A 20374-nucleotide genomic window follows, 5' to 3' on the forward strand; every position below is an offset into this window, starting at 1 on the left:
CTATAACCTATTGCAGTAAGTCACCACAGAAAAAAACTTATTGCAGTAGACTTTAATTTTAATTTAATTTAATCGATCATCACTGAACATGTCTCTTGCATTTGATTTTACAGTGCTGAATTGATATATTATATAATGGAAAAGTCTAGGGGGCCAGCAGTTTTGTTGAATTTTGGCCAGCATATAACCAGCAGATAAAGGTGAGTCATTGGATGAAATCTCACACCAATCTCACACCATTAGATCATCATTGATGGCTATTTGATGGCTACCAATCACAAAAGTTGCTGGCCCCTAGCATTGCTCTTATATAATTACATCTTCGAAAATGATACAGGTTGCCGTTCCTCTCATGCATTACAAAGGGATGTTACTTATATGCTATGACTTATCATTATTTTAATTTTTTTGGTATACTTTGTTTTATTATTTATTATTTATTATACAGTTTCATCTTTCATGTTTCTTCAGATCTAGATTCTAGACCACCGGAAAAGATGGCATCATTTTTAAATAAATTAATTTAATTTAAGGGTGTAATATCCAAAATCCAATCAAAGAGAAAGAAAAATACAAAGTTAAAATCCAAGAATAAGCAAGTCTCTCTCAACTAAAGTTGAAAAAAATTAATATAATTATATGCATATTTAAATATATTACATTAATCAATACAAATTAATAGATAAATTTTTATTTATTCAATAAAAAATAAATAAAATAAATTCTTTAAATCTATTAAAAATTTTTAATTTTCTTAAAAAATACTTTATCCTAAATATATCGATAAATATTGATTTTAAATTAGTAAGCAGGTATTAAAATTATTAATTTTTTTCATTTATTAAATTAGTAAGGATATATAATATATTGTTGTTTATTTGGGCATAGTCATGGTTGAGCAAAACTGATTCGTTGACCAAACCCCGCGCATCATCGATACCAACACCCATAAAAAAATTTGGAAACTTTTCAATCTCATTTGCTTCTTCCAATCACCAAAACCCAAATCTCGATTCTGGGTTCTGGGTTCTGGTCTCTTCACTCAATGAAATGAAGCTAGAAACAAAAACACGAACATGAACCAATGATGCTGATTATGTGTTTGATACAACAAAGTTAGCAGTGGTTCCTGTTCTTCAATTTGCGACAAAGGTTACAGTAATGGCGTGGAGAAATGGGTGTGAGGAAGTGGCCCAATCGAAGCCTCTGTTCCTCACGATCTACACCGTTGTCATCATTGGAATCGTTGTTTCCTTCTTCTATGTCTTCTCTGCAATTTACTCTTCCAACAACTTGCTCTCTTCACCTTCCACTGTTTCTTCTTCCTTCTCTCGTGAGTTCCTTTCTTACTTCTTTTACTTCTGCTGCTGTTACTCTTCCTTTTACTGTTTCTCTATGCATTCTCGATCATGTGTGTCTTTTGCTTTCTCAATAAAGGTGTGTTTGTCTCAGCTTATTTCGCCGGAAAAACACTTTTTTTTTTAAGCTGAAGAAAGAGAGTAGATTATCATAGAAATCAGTTTTCAGTTTTTTTCTTCAATTATGTAGAAGATTTCTGAAGTAAAATCTCTTTTATGCCTCTCTAAAAATCATGCCTTTGCTTGTTGCCCTGCAAGGACTTGAAAGTTTTGGCTTGAATCTGATGTACCCTTCTGAATTTTAGGACTGTAACAATGTTGCTGTGTGCTCATCATAGTGTAGAGTGTTCTTATTGTTGGAAGTCATTTTTCTGTTATCTATTGTTGACTTGTTGTATGCATAACAATTGCAGCTTTTTGTGGCTGTGCTCGGTAGTTTTAGCTTAAATATAGTATACCCTTTTAGCATGAAAATTCATTCTTCCCGTAAAGAAGGTTTGTTTCGTGTTAATGGGAAAGGCTACACCCCCTACATTGTGTAGTGTTCTTCTGGAAGAGCTTACTTATTGTTCAAAAAGACAAAGATGATCAAATCTATCACCTCTTTAGGCTCCGATTTGCATTTTTGTGCACAACAAACAACGTTTTTCATTATAGTTCATCATTGCAATTATAGTCTGTGCACTTCTTTTAGTTGAGTTGTCTATGTTTGCTAGTAACTTAGTAACCTTCCTATTTTTGTTAATGGTGTATTGTATAAGACACTTGTGACTTCTAGCCTTGTTTTTCTTCCATCATGTTTTCAAAGGATTTTGAAAGTTATTTCTTACTTTTCCAGATGATAATCAGCCTCCTAGGGATCAAACACTCAACATTTCCCAGCCAGAAGTGATTCATAATGTGCCCCCACCTTCTCTGGAGCCTCAAAATGCATCGACAAAGTCTCTATGGGATGTTCCTCCACTCGACAAAAAGATGCCCGCTTTGGAGACTTTCCGACTGACCAAAGAGCTGGTTCAGCAAAGGGTGAAAGATAATGTTGTAATAGTGACCTTTGGTAACTATGCATTCATGGATTTTATTCTGACTTGGGTGAAACAATTGACAGATATGGAAGTCACTAATTTTCTTGTTGGTGAGCCATTCAAGCCTTATTTTGTTTTCTCATGCTCCTTGCTTAGATGTGCAGTGATGCCTTGCGAGAAATGCATTTCTGGTATTTACACCATCAATTGATCCTTGTAAAATGTGTTTGATATCTATTCTTCAGGTGCGATGGACACCAAATTATTGGAGGCACTATATTGGAAAGGGGTGCCAGTTTTTGACATGGGCAGCCATATGAGCACAGTGGATGTTGGCTGGGGGTCTCCAACATTTCATAAAATGGGAAGAGAAAAAGTTATTCTAATAGATGCCATACTTCCTTTTGGTTTCGAGCTGTTGATGTGCGATACCGACATGGTTTGGATGCAGGTGATCTTCATTTTTACTTATATGTTTCTGTAGTCATTCCCTTTTGAATAATATTTCAATTCCAAAAGAAGTAAAATTTGTATTGGCTACAATGTTTTCCTTTCATCTACTTTGTATGCAATGACAGAGGTTTCATTCAGTTTCTTTTCCAGGTTGCTATAGCATTTATCCAGTCCCTCATTCTTCCCTGATCCATTTTATCTTGTTTAATCTCTTTTCTTTACTTTTCTGTTGTCATTATTATTATTATTATTATTATTATTATTATTATTATTATTATTATTATTATTATTATTATTATTATTATTATTATTATTATTATTTCTTATCTGTTGCATTTATTATGCACAATCTGGTATGCTACTCTTTGATAACTTATACATTCAATTATGCACTCATAAAACAGAACCCGCTTCCATATCTTGCTCGCTATCCAGAAGCAGATGTTTTGACTTCAAGTGATCAGTTAATACCAACAGTTGTTGATGATAGTCTCGAAGTTTGGAATGAAGGTGAAAATGATATGTTGCTGAGCACTTAATTGTCATGATTTTAATTGTGCATGCTTTTTCTCATGTTTAGTTGTTTTCAATACTCTATATTGATGATATTGTCTATCACCTTTGAATAGTTAGTGGAGCCTACAACATAGGAATTTTCCATTGGAGACCCTCAGAGTCGTCAAAAAAGCTGGCAAAGCAATGGAAAGAAATGCTTCTAGCTGATGACAAGATATGGGATCAGAATGGCTTTAATGATATCGTACGCAAAAGCCTAGGACCATCCGTTGGTGATGACAGTGGACTTGTTTATGCATTTGATGGAAATCTGAAGCTGGGAATTTTGCCTGCAAGTATTTTCTGTAGTGGCCATACATATTTTGTCCAGGTAGGAAGCAGTATGATACATACATACATACATACATAAGTATAATTTTTCTCTTTCCTTCGTTTATGTACTCCACAATTTGTACTGCAGGCTATGTATCAGCAGCTAAGGTTGAAGCCTTATGCTGTGCACACAACATTTCAATATGGAGGCACTGAAGGAAAGCGTCACCGACTGCGAGAAGCCATGCTTTTCCATGATCCACCGGAATACTATAATCCTCCAGGTACTCAGTTGCTTTTGCTCCATAACTTTGGGTTCACTGATCATTAACTTAATTGTATTCTTTTAATCAACAACAACAAAGCCTTATACCACCTGGTGGGGGTTGGCTGCATGAATTAATCGATATCATTGCACCTTTTAATTTTATTCTAAGTTCTTCTGATGCCAAAAATTAGAAGTTGTCACTCTAGTGTGTCAACTGATCAGTGAATTTTTATGATTTAAGTTCTGAGATATTGCTACAACCTAACTTTTAGAAGAACTTTTGCAGGGGGCTTCTTGTCATTTAAGCCATTTATCCCAAAAGGCTTGTTGTTAAGTGGAGAACATAATGTTGAATCACATTTTGCCCTTGTTAATTACCAAGTATGTATGTATCGACCTGATCCTTTTAATGTTTAGGGAAATAATGTTATAACATTCTAATATTTATGGTTCACGATTTTTCGCAGATCAAACAGATTAGGACTGCACTTGCAATTGCTTCCCTTTTGAACAGAACACTGGTAAAAACTGATTTCTTGGATCATACACTCATTGTGTTCATGTTGAATTGTAACTTCTCATCATGGATGCCCATTGTTTTTTGGCTTAATACTATTAACACAGTTCTCATTACTGATACGTTTGTTAGCCATGTACCTTCTTTCATACCGTAACATGCTAAAATGGTTTCAATATATTTATCCTAAAGTTGGATCTTTGTGTCTGTTTAGGTCATGCCTCCACTATGGTGCAGGATTGATAGGCTATGGTATCCTCATCCCGGCGTTTTAGAAGGGACTTTGACTAGGCAACCTTTTCTCTGTCCTTTGGATCATGTATTTGAGGTATTTCCTATTCAAGTGATCTCTTTTCATTTTCTCTTTTACATCATTTGATATCAATGCTTTTGGATCCAAGTTTGAGTCAGTGTAAGCTTGATACACCCGTAACATTTTATTGAAACAAGTGTATATTTAATATGGTTTTAAATTTCGTATCTTGGATTTTTAAAATATTTTATCATCACTGCCGTATGCTTCTTATTAAATGCAATACATTGCAGGTGAATGTTATGTTGAAAAAACTCCCAGAAGAAGAGTTTGGCCCTGAAATAGCTATTAGAGAATACTCAATAATTGATAATCCTTCTCTGCCATCGGAGGTGAATCAATGTTAACTGCAAACAATTCTGAGTAATGATTCTTTTTTGTTGATTATTAAAAGTCATTTCCTTTGGTTACTGAGTTCAGGTTAAAAATTCATGGCTTGATGTTCAACTCTGCAAAGAAGGAACCCCTGATTGTGATGCATCAGATAATACCACCCTTGGGGGATTTCTCAAGTTTCCAAAACATAGCAATGAAGAGACGGTATTCGATATTCTTATTCTGCACCAGCTTTATATATATAGATATACTTTGTTTATGAAATGCAGATACTTAACATGGTTTTGCTCTACTTGCATTTGCAGTTTATGAAAATTTTCTCACCATTCAAGGATGTCAAAGTTATCAAGTTCTCTTCAGTGCAAGATGCTTTCACAGGTTTCACTAACAAGGTAAGGCCATGTTTTGCTTCTTGAATATGAAATTTTACTTTGAGTTAGCTTCAAAGATACAAAGAAAAATAGTTACCATGTTCTGAACTTCGGATACCATGCTTCTATGTTTTCTAGGAAAGGGAAGAGAAATTCAGAAACCGTGTCAAGCGATACGTAGGCATATGGTGCTGCGTGCTTGATCATGATCCCGGTCACATATATTACGATATGTACTGGGATGAGAAACCTGGATGGAAAGCAATTCCCCCTCAAACACCAGAGGACGATCATCCACCTTGGTGAAGATCAAATTCATTGATATACTGAGGGGAGTAAGAGACCCAAGTGCAAAGTTGGTTTAGTTTCTAACCGTGATTGTGAAGGCCAACAATGTATACTTTACAAAAGCAAAGTAAGATTTGTATCCATATTGAGGATGTAAGTTATTATAGAGGAATTAGCAAACAATTGGATCTTGTGTAGCAATTGAGGAAATTTTTGTCCTTTTATCAAATTATATTAGCATTGCGGACTAGAGAAATGGAAGCCTGCAATTTGGATTTGTGAGGTGCACTCATTTACCCTTTTGATTTCTTTAAATTGCATACTTGTGATTATAATATTTGACAAGTAAATCCTCGTAATAGTTCCTGAAATTCAAACGATTACTCAATTTGGTCCTCCTGATTCCAATTTCACTATGGTAGTTTCCTAAATCGAGCTCTAGACATCATAATGGTCCCTGGACTCTTTTCTGGTGCGAAGTTACCAATGGAGTGCCATATTATCATTGCAATTACTGATTCAGTATCGGAAAGGAGTCCAGGAACCATCATGGTGCCTGAAATTCGATCTAGGAGACCACTATAATGACCACTGTAATGAAATTAAAATTTGAGAAACCAAATTAGATAATCGACTGAATTTCAAAGACCACTATAAAAATTTACTCTATATTAGAGACGTTGAATTTTATCACATGATATTTAGGAGTTAAATATGTTAGTTTTTAGTTCCTATTTTCTTTTCCGAGAGATATTTTGGTATAGAAAAGTTTCAAATATTTGTTTCAGTTCTTACAATTAGTTTGATACTCGTGGTTGTGGCAAACAAAATTTCAGCTCAAACACCTCACTTGGTGATTTGCCTTTGCCTCATCAATATATAAACGATGCAACTAAGAATAGGAAAACCAAAATATTGACCCAACTTTGTTACAACCTTTTTTTAAGAATTTTTTTTCCTCCCTTTTGAGATTTGATATAAAAATTGTTTAATCAACTTCTCCTTCATAAAGAAAATATATATCAAATTACCATTAAATTATATTAAACTTGGAGGAAATATAAGCTAATGTCTTTTTTTTTTTTAAATATCATTGATGAGTTTATGATCCTTATTTATTATTATGCTCTTATATCTAAGTTAGCATCTCAAATAAATATCCACTTAGAGATACAAATAGCTTTAGTTAAGCAACATGGTAGCAGTATGATCACCATGCAAATAGATGAGAAATTTCACATCACACATGGAAAAGAGAATGATTTCGTTGTTTCGTCACGCTAATATTAGACAATGCTGAATTTCAAAAGCTACATTATTAGAAGAAATAAATAACAAAGGAACATGCTAAATCAATCTATTGCTTCTTGCTGCCTAGAAAGGCATAAATAAATTAAAAACCTCAAGGATCCCCATGTTATCCAGCAATCATTGTGTCGTTCTAATGAAATTCAGGAAGGTAATTGAAATTATCATCAGCGATCATTGTCATAGCCAAAAGAAAGTACAGATATATCCGGGGAAAAAAATGAAAAAGGGTCAACCAATAAAAGATGATGGATTCAGTAAACATCATACCATGTAATGGTTTTATTTATATATTAACAACACAAGCATTATGCAGCAGCAAGCGATTAGTAGTGTGTATCATGATTATACATTCCTCATTTCCACTTCTTGAACTTTCCGCCAAACATACCATGTTTGCCGTGTTTGCCGTGCTTGAACTTGCCACCATGATGCTTGAACTTGCCATGTTTGCCGTGCTTGAACTTGCCACCATGGGGCATACCATATCCATAGCCGCCGCCATGCGCATAGCCGCCGTGAGCTCCGTGAGCACCATGAGAGCCATGGGAAAGTTGGTGAGCACCATATGCAGCAGCAGCGGCGGCAGCACCGCCTGCAAGCACTGCCCCCATAGCGCCATGTCCGCCACCATGAGATCCTGGTAAACAAATATTGCAAGGGGGAAAAAAAACAGAGAACTTAGTTGCTGCCACGGCCAAGGATAATGATACACAAGGAAAAAAGAAATCAAACGAAGCAAAATGTTGGGGTACAGAAAAACTTCAACAAAAACAAGTTTCATACAAAATAAATAAAGTAGTGTGCTAGGAATGTTGATTGCTAAGAAGAGAGCACATATCTCATCAGACATAGCAAAAGTTCTGTCATTGCGGAAGTAATAAGGTTTCAGTTGTTGAATTGTTCTATTAGCTAAACAATCACGAATTGTTTATAAAGTAGGCAGCTTTTTCAAGAGTTCAATCTTTCCCGCGATTATATAAAAAATAATCAGCAAGCCTCTAAATATACATTGCCAGAGCATTAACATTTGGACAAATTACACTATCTCCCTCAAAATTAGGTGGAAGTTCATTACACCTACTCTCAATTTGTCCTGGCAACATTAACCTCCCCTTAGAAGTGGTTTACAGAAGTGTTGAATTCTACCAAAACTTAAAAAAGCAGACTATACTTTGCCATTAACACTTTTACATTTTACAGTCATCAAATTGTATATAGTAGCACAATTAAAATTGCTTGATTTTGATTCTAACAACATAAAAAATCATGCATATCTGGTTGACAATAGGGAAGTAACATTAAAACTCTTCACATTGACAATACATCAGAGAATTGTGTTACATGTACTAAACTTTTTCTCTCACAGAGCCAAACCACTCTTTTCCCCCACTGGATGGGAGAGGAAAACGTGTTAGCTTAGTGTACAAAGTAGAGTAAGTACAATCTCAATCTCAATTATCAAAATTAAAACTTTGTAACCATTGACGACAAAGCAGTTGAAATCAAAAGACATTGTTTTATACCTGATGCATGTTGAGGAGGATAACCAGCTGGAGGGTATCCTTGTTGTGGAGGGTACCCCTGTGGAGGGTATCCCTGTTGTGGAGGATACCCATGTTGTGGAGGGTAACCTTGTGGAGGGTACCCCTGTTGTGGAGGGTAACCTTGTGGAGGGTACCCTTGTTGTGGAGGGTATTGCCCAGGTGGGTAACCATGTCCTCCTCCATGAGCAAAGCCCTGGGCAAGGTTTGTGAAAAGTCCTTTGTCACCTTCATCATGCTTATCCTTCCCACCACCCATGTTTTGTAATCTGAATCATTCACAAAAATCAATCATCATGGAATTATATCCAAATCCAATCGAATTTACTGATGAAGTTGCAAACTTTGCATGCAGCATAATCCAAAACTAAAATGAAATAAATTTCTAGGTCTACAGAGATCAAACAGAAAGTTCGAACCAATAACAGCAGCAGCAACAATGACGATCCAAATCAACTATTAAAACATTACTACTACATTAGAATTCTAGGTTTTGAGATTATCAAAGCTTATGAACATGAATTGATCATTGGAAATGGAACTCACCGAATCGAGATTGAAGAAGAAGAAATTGAGAAATTAGGAGAAGAAATTGGGATCTTGTGAGTTTATATAGGTAGCGTAGTAAAAGCTTGGGTGACGCGGTATGCACACAGAAGAAGACGCGTTCGTCGACGCGTGCATTTTTCAACTCTGACACGTGGAATCTTGTAATTGGTTGTTGTATTCGATTTCCAAATGCTTCTTGATATTTTCAGTTCGGATATGTTCTCACTTCTGAGGCTACGCTTAATACTTATTTTGTCCTTTCTGGTTCTTATATTCTTCCAATTGTGTTGGTTTATGTTTATCACTTTTATTCTCAAGTTTTTTAAATTCTTTTAATTTTTTCATAATAACCAAATAAAAAAAAAAACATTTTCATGATGAGTGATATTTAATATTTGAAACAAGATACAAATATACGAAAAAACAAGTACAAAATAATGCATTTTATAGGTAAATTTTCAATTACCAATTTACCATGTCTCTTTCTATTTGTGGCTGTGTCCAATAACCAAATGCATGCTAAGGTATCTTGATTCTTAGACAAGTTTCTTCAAAGTTGGTCACAATTTTTTGACTAATAATTCATCTTATTATTATAGGTTGGCATCTTGATTTGATTTACTCCTTATGTTGCTAAATATAGCTTCTACAGATCAGCATATTATGATTCCTCATTCGTTGTTGATTAGATTATACTTCAGTCTCATTTTAATTAGAGTATTTATTTAAATTAATCTATAAAAAATTTTTAAATAAATATTTTGATCTTCAACAAAAAATTTATTATATAATTTCTTTTCAACATTTTCTGACATTAAACTAATTGTTTTTTTTTTTTACCGTCGTTCTGTTAAGTACTAATAAGTAATAACAGAATAATTTAACGTGTTACATCAAATTAGTGACTCTTAAATTAAGACAAATTGATCCTTCTCATAAACAAATTATTTATCATCAAACAGAAGAAAATCACATATCAAATATATAGGTCTCTACAAAACTCATATATCAAACAAATAGGTTTTTAATGGTTTTATTTAACAATCATCTAAACTTTTTCATTTTTTCAAAATTAGATTTTATACACATAATTCTAATACTATTTTATAGTCGCTTGTTTTACATAAACATAAACAATACAAATATAATCACAGCAATACAAATATATTTAGGCCATATTAGAATTTTCTAACACAAGTATATTTTCTTGTTACACACCTTTCTAATTTTCTTATCTTCATATATATAAGATGTAGACCTACTTTTATATCAAGAGTTTTTGGATTATACTAATACATTTTTTTGTATGCATAGTAGCCAAATTATTCAAACATTTTTTTCAAATCAAAATAATTTACTAGGTCAATATTCGATGAAAAAAATTTCTTTACATTAAGACCTATAAAGCTAAACATACTTGTGCTAAAAAATTTTGATATGACCTAAATAGTACAGCAAATTATCAATATAAGGTGTAAGATTCACTTTAAATCGAAGTGACTTCATGCAGGTTGATTCCAATATTATGTGAACAGATGGAAATACCACCAAAAAATAAAAAGAATCACATACACTCAATGATGAGGCCATATCTGAAAAACTATCATGTATATGATGTTCTCTCAGATTATTTAACAGAAAAATATAGTAACAACATCCTACTAAATTAAACAATGCAAAAGTAACCCCTTAAAAACTCATCCAACATCCTCTTCTTGATGTAGATACCAATATAAAATACACAGCTGGTTTTATAATGTCAATACTCCATTGCTGAGTCCACAAGTCTACAAGTTCACGCTCCACATTTCTTCTATAGCTGTATTTATAGTGATTGAGACTGAGTCTACAAGTCCTCTGAGTCCACAAGTCCACGCTCCACATTTCTTCTATAGCTGTATTCATAGTGATCGAGACTGAGTCCACGAGTCCACAAGTCCACAAGTTCACGCTCCACATTTCTTCTATAGCTGTATTCATAGTGATCGAGACTGAGTCCACAAGTCCACAAGTCCACACTCCACATTTCTTCTATAGCTGTATTCATGGTGATCGAGACTTAGTCCACAAGTCCACGCTCCACATTTCTTCTATAGCTATATTCACACGGAAGACATCTTGCGTGGATATAAGTTTAGTTTCGATTTAGTGTGAATAGTGAATACATATATCAGTATTTTCATCTTTCATAAATACAAATGATCATTTATTCATAAATCTATTTAAGTCATTCTCAAAATTGTATTCATAAACTCTTTTAGGTCATTTTTTTTAAAAACCATGAGCATAAGTATTCCCTAGACAAACACCTTTTGTTACTACATCACATGCCTCAGCCACAAGTTTAGATTGTGTTTGTGTTTTGGACTTTTGGCTATGAGCCATGAAATAGTTAAAATCGTGAGTTTTTTTTTTCTTCAGAAATCTTGTACAACATCTTTTTGGACAAAAATGTATTGAATTGGGCTCACATGGTTCACCCAGACGAAACAAATAAAATAATTCAAAACTAGTGCTTCTCTTAAAGAAAAAAAAAAAAAGAGGAAGGACTTGCAAAAAATCAATAAATTTTAAAAATAAAAATACTTTTTAATCAATTTTAAAAAAATCACATAAAAATTTAATTTCTAAAATCTTTTGAACAAATATTTGTAATAAAATTTAGGGGTGAGCACGGTCGGTTTGATTCGGGTTTATGGTAAAATTAGAACCGAATCGATCAAAATATAATTGATTCGGTTTGGTTTAGATTTACATTTTTTTGTATATGTATCCGAACCAAACCAAACCGATTAAGAACCAATTGGTTCAGTTTGGGTAATTGGGTATCCGATGACTTTGAAATTCATAAAAAAAAAAATTAATTTTTTATCTTAAAAATTCAACAAGTACAATAAACATGTAACATTAATAGAAATAATCCAAACATGTTAAACACCAAATATATTAAAAACTAAACTCATTAAAATCCAAACATATTAATAATGAATAATCATTGTCTAATGGAAAAGTCATATATAATTTTTTATTTAATTAATATATGATCGGGTTCGCGAGTTGGTTCGGGTTCCACACCTCCAAAACCGATACTCGAACCAATCATTAACAAAAGTCATCGGTTTGGTTCGGATTAGACCCAATTACCCGTTAGTTCCAAAATCAATTTAATTGGTTCGGTTCGGAATAGACCCGCTATCCGTGCTCACCCCTAATAAAATTTTTTGTGAATATATATTTTTTCATATATAATTATGAAGAGAAGACTTATGGAATGAAAAGATTATTACCTTACAGAATTAAAATTGTAGAAGTGAGGGACACAACGCAACACAAGAGACAAGACAATGAGAAAGGAGTAGAAAAGAAGCCGGCCATAGCATTCGGATTGGATGTTCAAGTTCCATCTGAAAATCAAAGATCGTTTTGAACGGAATGGGGTGGAGCAACAGTAACAACAATGAGATATGGAAGGCGCATGGGGCCATGGCCATGGTTCAGCTCTTCAGCGGTGGCTATCACGTAATTACCAAATTAGCCCTCAACGTTGGCGTCAACCAGATCGTCTTCTGCGTCTTCCGCGATCTCCTCGCCCTCTCCATCCTCGCCCCTCTCGCCTTCTTCCGTGAAAGACGCACGCGCCCTCCCCTCACCAAGCACCTCCTCTTCTCCTTCTTCTTTCTTGGATTAACCGGGTGAGCGAGCTTCTTCATTCTTCATCCATCTTTTCAATTACATTACCCTTTTTTTCTTTTCTTTTCTTAATGATTTGATTCTGGATTCATTCACATATGCTCAGGATATTTGGGAACCATCTTTTGTTTCTTATTGGTTTAAGCTATACTAATCCAACTTATGCTGCTGCAATACAGCCAGCCACTCCGGTTTTTACATTTCTCTTTGCTGTAATCATGGGGTTAGTTTGCTTTCCCCTCTTGCTAATTACTTCAATTTTTGGATGCATATTTGTGGATACATTCATCAACTTATTATTCATGCAGCACAGAAAGAGTGAATTTGCTAAGATATGAGGGTTTGGCCAAGCTTGGTGGAACTCTTGTCTGTGTTTTTGGTGCTATTTTGATGGTTTTGTACCGAGGTCCGGCTGTCGTAGGGTATGCCGAAATGGACTTTGTTTCGCATAATGAAATCAGTGCTAAAGGTCAACCAGAGCCTTCTGGATGGTTGGTTACTGGTTTAATGGATCTTGGACTCGATCATTTTCATCTTGGGGTTCTGTGTTTCATAGGGAACACCTTGTGCATGGCTGCTTTTCTTGCCATTCAGGTATATATGTATATATTGCATCAAAGGGAGAGGGAGAAAAAAAATAGCAGTCTTTGTGAATGATTTCTGTATTCCTATATGTTTGATGTTCATATAAATGTGGAGATTTTGATATGTTTAATGCTTTAATTACCATGAATGATTTTCAGGCACCAATACTAAAAAAATATCCTGCAAACTTATCTGTCATTGCATTTTCATACTTCTTCGGAGCTCTACTAATGGTGATCACATCAATGTTCGTGACAAATGAGGCGACCGACTGGATTTTGACGCAGTCTGAGACACTTGCTGTTATTTATGCTGTGAGTCACCTGAATGTCAGATTAGTCTTCAGTGTTGTGAACATTACTATTTATTGCCAATCGTGTTGGACCATTTTCCCTATTCATTGTTTTGAACCACTTTTTTTCTTTTTTATTGAGCTCATTCGATGAGAGTATGTGTGTTTCTGTAATGGAGGCCATCCACAATGAAGGGATTATTACTAATAAGAGTCAACCTAGGCATTTATTAACATGGTGATGATGATACTGCACTTTTTTTAGCATAGTCAAGAACGAGATGGGATTTCTCTGGTTTACATTTTGGCAGTTTCTTTCTGTATGGTGAAGCAAGAGATGTAAAAATGTCTTGCATTGGCAGAAATGTAAGCGAGCAGTTCATTATGCTCACAAATGTTTTCCTTGTTTCTCCAGGGTGTTATCGCATCTGCCCTTAACTATGGACTGATTACATGGTGCAACAAGATACTAGGGCCAGCAATGGTTGCTCTTTATAATCCACTTCAACCTGGTGCTTCTGCTCTCTTGTCTAGAATTTTCCTTGGAAGTCCAATTTACATGGGAAGGTACGTCTCCTATTTTGATGCATTGTTCAATAAGTAGAGTAGACATTAACATCAGCACAACACACCACTTCATTTTTTTGTTTTCAAAATAGATTCTTTTAGGACTTGTTCAAGATGGCTTATCTAGTTGAAGAGCTTAGGTTGTGTTCGGTAAGTATCTTGTATTATAAAATACAGAAACATTGAGATAATGGACATAAAATTGAGCATATTCTCATAGAACAATGACATTTTGCCTGATTTTGTATTTGTCTCGGTCTCCATAGTTTTATGCCTCTCAGTTTTTGTTCTGAAACAGTTATCAAACAGGGCTTTACCTAACTCCTTCTCTCAAATCCTTGTCAAATTTTGTTGTCACAACTTTCTTATTCGTTTTTTTTTTGGGACAACAACAGCATTCTTGGAGGTTCTTTGATTATTACTGGTTTGTATGCTGTTACATGGGCATCATTTAGAGAAAGACAAGCATCAAGTGGAGTTCTTCCTCATCATCATCATCATCATCATCATCATCATCATCATCATCATGGATCTTGGGTCTCTGATGACAAGAGTTCATATCAGAGAGGTCTCATCCTCCCCAGCTTAACTCCAAAGCCTTCTGATTAACAAAAATTAATTGAGTTATGGAATACGTTGTAAAAAAAAACCCTTGATTTTTTTCATGCTCTTGCTGTCATCATATTTACATATAGCTGTTTTGATGAACTAGTATTAGTAGAATTGACATCAAAAAATTTGTTGAGTATACTTTCAAATCGGCTTAAATATATTCAGTTTCTATAAGTATGTAGACCATTTTAAATTTTGTTTTCGTTTTGATCCTTACAAAATTTTGTAAGGTGATTATATAAAATTTTAAATGGGAAAAATATAGATAAGTTAAAAATTAAACTATTTGGTGATGGTAGAGGGTGGAAAATAAGATATTGAAGGACAAGTAACATCATATGACTGAGCTAATGTTGCTTAACTATGTCTAACAATGACTTGAAAATGAATGAAGCCCAACTTGGTCTCTCTATACAATTCTTAATTTCTTGTAGATCATGAAATCCTATTCTATTTTCAGTAGGTAACGAAAGGTTAAAAATGGTTTAGAAATTAGAAGTAGATTTCATTCCTACCTTTTTCAATAATATGAGTTTTTATTTTAATGTCTTTTAATATTTAAGTATATTCAACTTTTTTTTTTTTCTGAAATTCCTAAGTAAATGTTTGTATTTCTCAAAAGATTCATATTATAATTTAATTAATTAAGGTATTAATTCTTGAAGAATCTAAACTTTTGATAGCAAAAGAGTAGTCGAATATATTCCAAAAACAATAGTAGGAATTGGAACCTAGAGAGTTAAAATTATGCGACCACTTTGGTCCATCTCATTTAGAAGTGCCAAAGTGGTTTTTTGAACTGAAGATTTTAAAAGTGGAGTCATGTAGTTTGGTTTAAATTTTAGAAGGATTAAACATAGGAAAATAAACCAAATAGACACTTATAAGAATTTAAGATTAAGTTGACTCTCCCAAAATTACTTGTGGCCATATAGATTTATTTTTCATTCAATAAAAATACTTTTGAGATAAAATGTCAATACTATTTCTATATTATACATTTAAAAGTAATTTTATTTTCCTATTCAAATAAAATTTGAAGTTTGAACTGTTAAATCATACAAAGTCCTAATTTTTTTCAATTTTCATAATCATTAAAAAAACCCAACTTTGGATCAAAGTCATTTTATTCAAGTCACCAAAAAAATGTCATTTTATTCAAGATATAAGAAAAAAAAAAAAAGTGATCTTCTCCTTCCTTTGGTCTTTTGCTGCCTTTGAATCTAACCAAAACAATCCACGTTCCACAGATCCATTAGCAGAGAGAGAGAGAGAGAGAGAGAGAGAGAGAGAGATCTGCGTAAAACTTGATTCATTCTCTTCCCAAAGATCTCATCACTCTCTGAACAGAACAGAACCAACCAACCACCAACCCACCCATCATCAACTTTCACTAATTTACATTCCCCACCCCCCTAAACTCTACTCTATTTGCATTCAGCTCCCTCCACAACCACCGCCACCACCACAACCACTATGTTTGATGCATAAACCAAATGCCACATAACAACGTAACTACCCAAACAACTCACTGCCAAAACCAAACATGGTCTTCGGCAAGAACAACCTACGAATCTCTTCGTCACTTCAGGATCTCTCCTCGTATCGCCACCTCACCAACAACAACGATGATGATGCCATCTTCGCTTCAGATCCTTTGGATCCAATCCATTTGAAGAAATCCCAGTATCTCCTCAAAAGTGAAAACTTTGCGTCAAGTTTCTCCAAATCCAAGCCGGTTCAGGGTCCCAACCCGGTTCGCAGAAAATGGGTCAGGTCCATTTTCTTCTGTATGTGCCTCTTTCTCTTCATTTTTTTGGTTTACATGGTTGTTACTTCTTATTGGAATAATGGGTCGGGGAATTACTATGTTGTTCTTGATTGTGGTAGCACTGGTACTAGGGTTTATGTTTACCATGCTGAGATTGAGCACACAGAGGATACTAGTCTTCCTATAGTTGTGAAATCGATGAAAGATGGTTTGGGAAAGAAGAGTGGTTTGATGAGTGGTAGAGCTTATGATAGGATGGAAACTGAGCCTGGTCTTGATAAGTTGGTGCATAATGTGTCTGGCTTGAAGGGCGCATTGAAGCCGCTCCTTAAATGGGCTCAGAAGCAGATACCGGAGGATTACCACCGCAGAACTTCACTTTTTTTGTATGCTACGGCGGGTCTCCGGAGGCTGCCGGTTGAGGACTCGATGTGGTTGTTGGACAATGCTTGGAATGTGCTTAAAGGATCGCCTTTCGTGTGCCGCAAGCAATGGGTTAAGATCATCACGGGGACGGAGGAGGCTTATTTTGGATGGATCGCACTTAATTATCACAGTGGGATATTGGGTGTTAAGCCGAGGAAGAGGACTTATGGGGCGCTTGATTTGGGAGGTTCGTCATTGCAGGTCACATTCGAGGGTGATCAGCACGTGAATACTGAGACTAGCTTGTTTGTTAAGATTGGATCGGTGAACCATCATCTCACGGCATATTCACTTGCAGGGTATGGTCTTAATGAGGCATTTGATAAATCCGTGGCACATCTTTTTGACAGAGAGTTTAGGTCGAAACATGTGGATTTACCTAGGCAGAAGATAGAACTTAAGCATCCTTGCTTGCATAAAGGGTATAAGGAGCAATTCACTTGCTCTCGTTGTTCTTTTAATAATCAGGTAGGAGGCAGTCCTATAGGTAATGGGAACATGTTGGATAAAAAAGGAGGATCAGGAGTTCCACTTGTGCTTGTAGGTCATCCAAATTGGCAACAATGCAGTGCACTGGCGAAAGTGGCAGTCAATTTGTCTGAGTGGTCTGATCTCAGCCGGGGACTTGATTGTGAAGTGCATCCTTGTGCCCTACGTGACAATCTTCCACGCCCGATAGGCCACTTTTATGTGATCTCTGGATTTTTTGTGGTGTATCGATTTTTCAACCTAAGTTCCGACGCCACACTTGAAGATGTTTTGGAAAAGGGTAGGGATTTCTGTGGTAAACGATGGGACATTGCAAAAGCAAGTGTTGCTCCTCAGCCCTTTATTGAGCAATATTGCTTTAGGGCGCCATATATTGCATCACTGCTGAGAGAAGGTTTGCACATTACTGATAATGACATAACTGTTGGATCTGGAAGCATCACTTGGACACTTGGGGTTGCTTTGCTGGAAGCTGGGAAGGCATATTCTGCCAGATTTGGGCTTCGCAATTTTGATTTACTTGACACGAAGATAAATCCTCTCATTCTTATTCCCATTTTGATCCTTTCCTTTATTCTACTTCTTTGCGCTTTATCATGTGTTAGCAATTGGATGCCAAGATTTTTCTGGAGGCAATATCTTCCCCTTTTCAGGAATAATAATGTGTCCAATATACCATCACCTTTCCGGTTCCAAGGATGGAGTCCTATCATATCTGGTAAGCTATTGAAATGCTATTTATTTTAAAATCATTAATTTTATACTAGTATTGTACATTTGTAACCCATGAACCATGATCATATTGCTGCAATTTTTATATTTGTTACAAATATGCATCAATTCTTTTCTGTGTCATTTTAAGTTTATCAATAAATATAGCTGGGTACCTCTTTTGGATTGTGTGGTCTATGTAACCAATTCCGTCCTAATTGGTGACAACATTTGGTTGTTTTGTATATAGAGTGGTCTATTGGTAATATTTCTTTATGATAGAACCTTGAAGCCAATATTCCTACGGTGTTTGCAGGGGAATCAAGGATAAAGACGCCACTTAGCCCGAAAATCACAGGTCCACAAGATAGACCATTTAGCCTTGGGGTTGATAATAGTGCCGGCATCCAGCTTGCAGAATCTTCATTTTACCCGTCAGTCAGTAGTGTTTCACATAGTTATTCCTCAAACAATTTAGGGCAGATGCAGTTTGAAAGCAGTAATATGGGTACCTTCTGGTCACCCCACAGGAGTCAAATGCACCTGCAGAGTAGGAGATCACAATCTCGCGAAGACCTGAATTCCTCGTTGAATGAAGCAAACATGGTCAAGGTTTAGGGCATCATCTTCTGGAAACTGGTACAATTGCACTAATATCTTCCGCTATAGTTACAATTTTTCTTTTAATAGACACTGTTAATTCTTTAGTTGTGCTTTATCGATATTACATCCTACATATATTCATTCCTTTCTATAAGAGTTGGCTAAAGCTAATAGTAAAGCAAATACATATTCTTTTACAGATTGTTCTTTCTATAGTTTAAGTTTTTGAAAGTTAGAACAAGTTCCTTACCGACTGATGACATTTCCACCCATTTCTCCTATGTAATTCATTCATAGACTACCATATAAACAACAAACTTTATGTCTAGATATATGAATTGTAAGCCAAACAAATTGTACAGCCCAAGATGAAAATTTTCTGGACATCGATTGAGCCTAGACATCCTGCTATTGTATTTTCACAGGAAAGACAATTTATCATATTATAATGTTATTTGTCTCTTAATTTTCACCCCAAGTTGTAAATACATGTTCCAGCATTTCAGTTCTTTTGTCATGGAGATGACTGTGGTGACTGAGGAAGATGTTTCTGGATCGATTAACTCGAACGAGTTTGCTTCTCACAAGTCTCGCTTCTATACTCGCTTCTTCCACAAGTTGCCTAAGCACAAACAAGTACTATTGTTCATCATTCTCCTTTGTACTGACTACTGTTTTGGTGCTTCAACTTCACAGCCATGAGGTTTTAATTGTTATATTGAAGCATCAAACTCTAACAACAAGGACAAGAAGCATTTGTTTCAGGAAGCTTCTGAGATCAATTGATTTGTGACTCTTTTGTGCATACCATTCTTTAGACTAATAAACCACCATTACTACAAAGTGATTTTGATCTCCATTTGTTGACTTATGAACGAGGAAAATTGGGCAAGTTGTAAAAATTAAACGATGGGAAAGGTTGTAACATGGCACAATACCTCATATACGGCAAATAAGCTTATAGTCAAGTTGCATATTTCAATTTTCAAGCAACTTAAACACTTTTTAAATGACAAATGGTACTTTCCACCTGAAGTAAAGCTTTCCGCTTGAATATTTATAAAGAAATCTCAAAGCAGCATTGGTGTGATGACTTTTTAGTAATGTTGATTCAGATGTTTTAGATAAAGAAAAAAAAGGTTTAGCTTTATGTTGGCCAGCTATATTTATCTACATGAATGATTGTAGTATTGCTTTAGGTTATGCATGAAGCAATTTGAGACCTAAGAAACCGTATATAACACTAAAAAAGATGCAAGAAAAGTGGATCATATCAAAGTAGATGGATCTACGTAACATCTAATATAGTAGAATCGGCCGGGTTAAATTTAACTCTCTGTTTCTCCTATTCTAACTTGTTAATAGATTATAATGACAAGAACATGTGTATCTTACATTTATTTCTCACACCTAAAGAAACTTCCTAATGCACTTAATTTTGAACTAGAATCTTTGAAGACTCAAAAATCA

General features: G+C 35.0%; 4 protein-coding genes across 5 annotated transcripts; 3 read left to right on the plus strand and 1 right to left on the minus strand.

Annotated features, from left to right (window-relative positions):
* Window positions 1-872: 872 nt before the first annotated feature.
* LOC112784218 (arabinosyltransferase XEG113) lies at window positions 873-6034 on the plus strand. The gene is made up of 13 exons (XM_025827359.3): window positions 873-1333; window positions 2197-2493; window positions 2629-2834; window positions 3241-3346; window positions 3466-3722; window positions 3813-3948; window positions 4219-4313; window positions 4400-4453; window positions 4664-4777; window positions 4996-5094; window positions 5183-5302; window positions 5404-5490; window positions 5608-6034. The coding sequence occupies exons 1-13, from the start codon at window positions 1162-1164 to the stop codon at window positions 5773-5775; spliced, it is 1911 nt and encodes a 636-aa protein (XP_025683144.1). The 5' UTR covers window positions 873-1161; the 3' UTR covers window positions 5776-6034.
* A 1068-nt stretch (window positions 6035-7102) lies between these two features.
* Window positions 7103-10957, minus strand: LOC112784219 (uncharacterized). Of its 2 annotated transcripts, none has more exons than XM_025827360.3 (3): window positions 9156-10957; window positions 8592-8878; window positions 7103-7705 (listed from the first exon to the last, which is right to left on the minus strand). In XM_025827360.3, exons 2-3 carry the CDS (start codon window positions 8866-8868, stop codon window positions 7422-7424), a joined length of 561 nt encoding a protein of 186 aa, XP_025683145.1. In that variant the 5' UTR covers window positions 8869-8878; window positions 9156-10957; the 3' UTR covers window positions 7103-7421. The 2 variants fall into 2 exon arrangements, with proteins under 2 accessions (XP_025683145.1, XP_072086662.1); XM_072230561.1 differs by having other exon boundaries at window positions 9029-9194.
* Window positions 10958-12416: 1459 nt separating this feature from the next.
* Window positions 12417-15078, plus strand: LOC112783358 (WAT1-related protein At4g19185). The gene is made up of 6 exons (XM_025826286.3): window positions 12417-12850; window positions 12955-13071; window positions 13157-13442; window positions 13592-13747; window positions 14141-14292; window positions 14688-15078. The coding sequence occupies exons 1-6, from the start codon at window positions 12591-12593 to the stop codon at window positions 14899-14901; spliced, it is 1185 nt and encodes a 394-aa protein (XP_025682071.1). The 5' UTR covers window positions 12417-12590; the 3' UTR covers window positions 14902-15078.
* Window positions 15079-16021: 943 nt separating this feature from the next.
* Window positions 16022-19994, plus strand: LOC112783357 (probable apyrase 7). The gene is made up of 3 exons (XM_025826283.3): window positions 16022-18308; window positions 18618-18940; window positions 19403-19994. Exons 1-2 carry the CDS (start codon window positions 16451-16453, stop codon window positions 18917-18919), a joined length of 2160 nt encoding a protein of 719 aa, XP_025682068.1. The 5' UTR covers window positions 16022-16450; the 3' UTR covers window positions 18920-18940; window positions 19403-19994.
* Window positions 19995-20374: the final 380 nt, after the last annotated feature.

The sequence above is a fragment of the Arachis hypogaea genome, chromosome 20, assembly GCF_003086295.3.
Source record: "Arachis hypogaea cultivar Tifrunner chromosome 20, arahy.Tifrunner.gnm2.J5K5, whole genome shotgun sequence".
In the NCBI taxonomy this organism is placed as follows: Eukaryota; Viridiplantae; Streptophyta; class Magnoliopsida; order Fabales; family Fabaceae; genus Arachis; species Arachis hypogaea.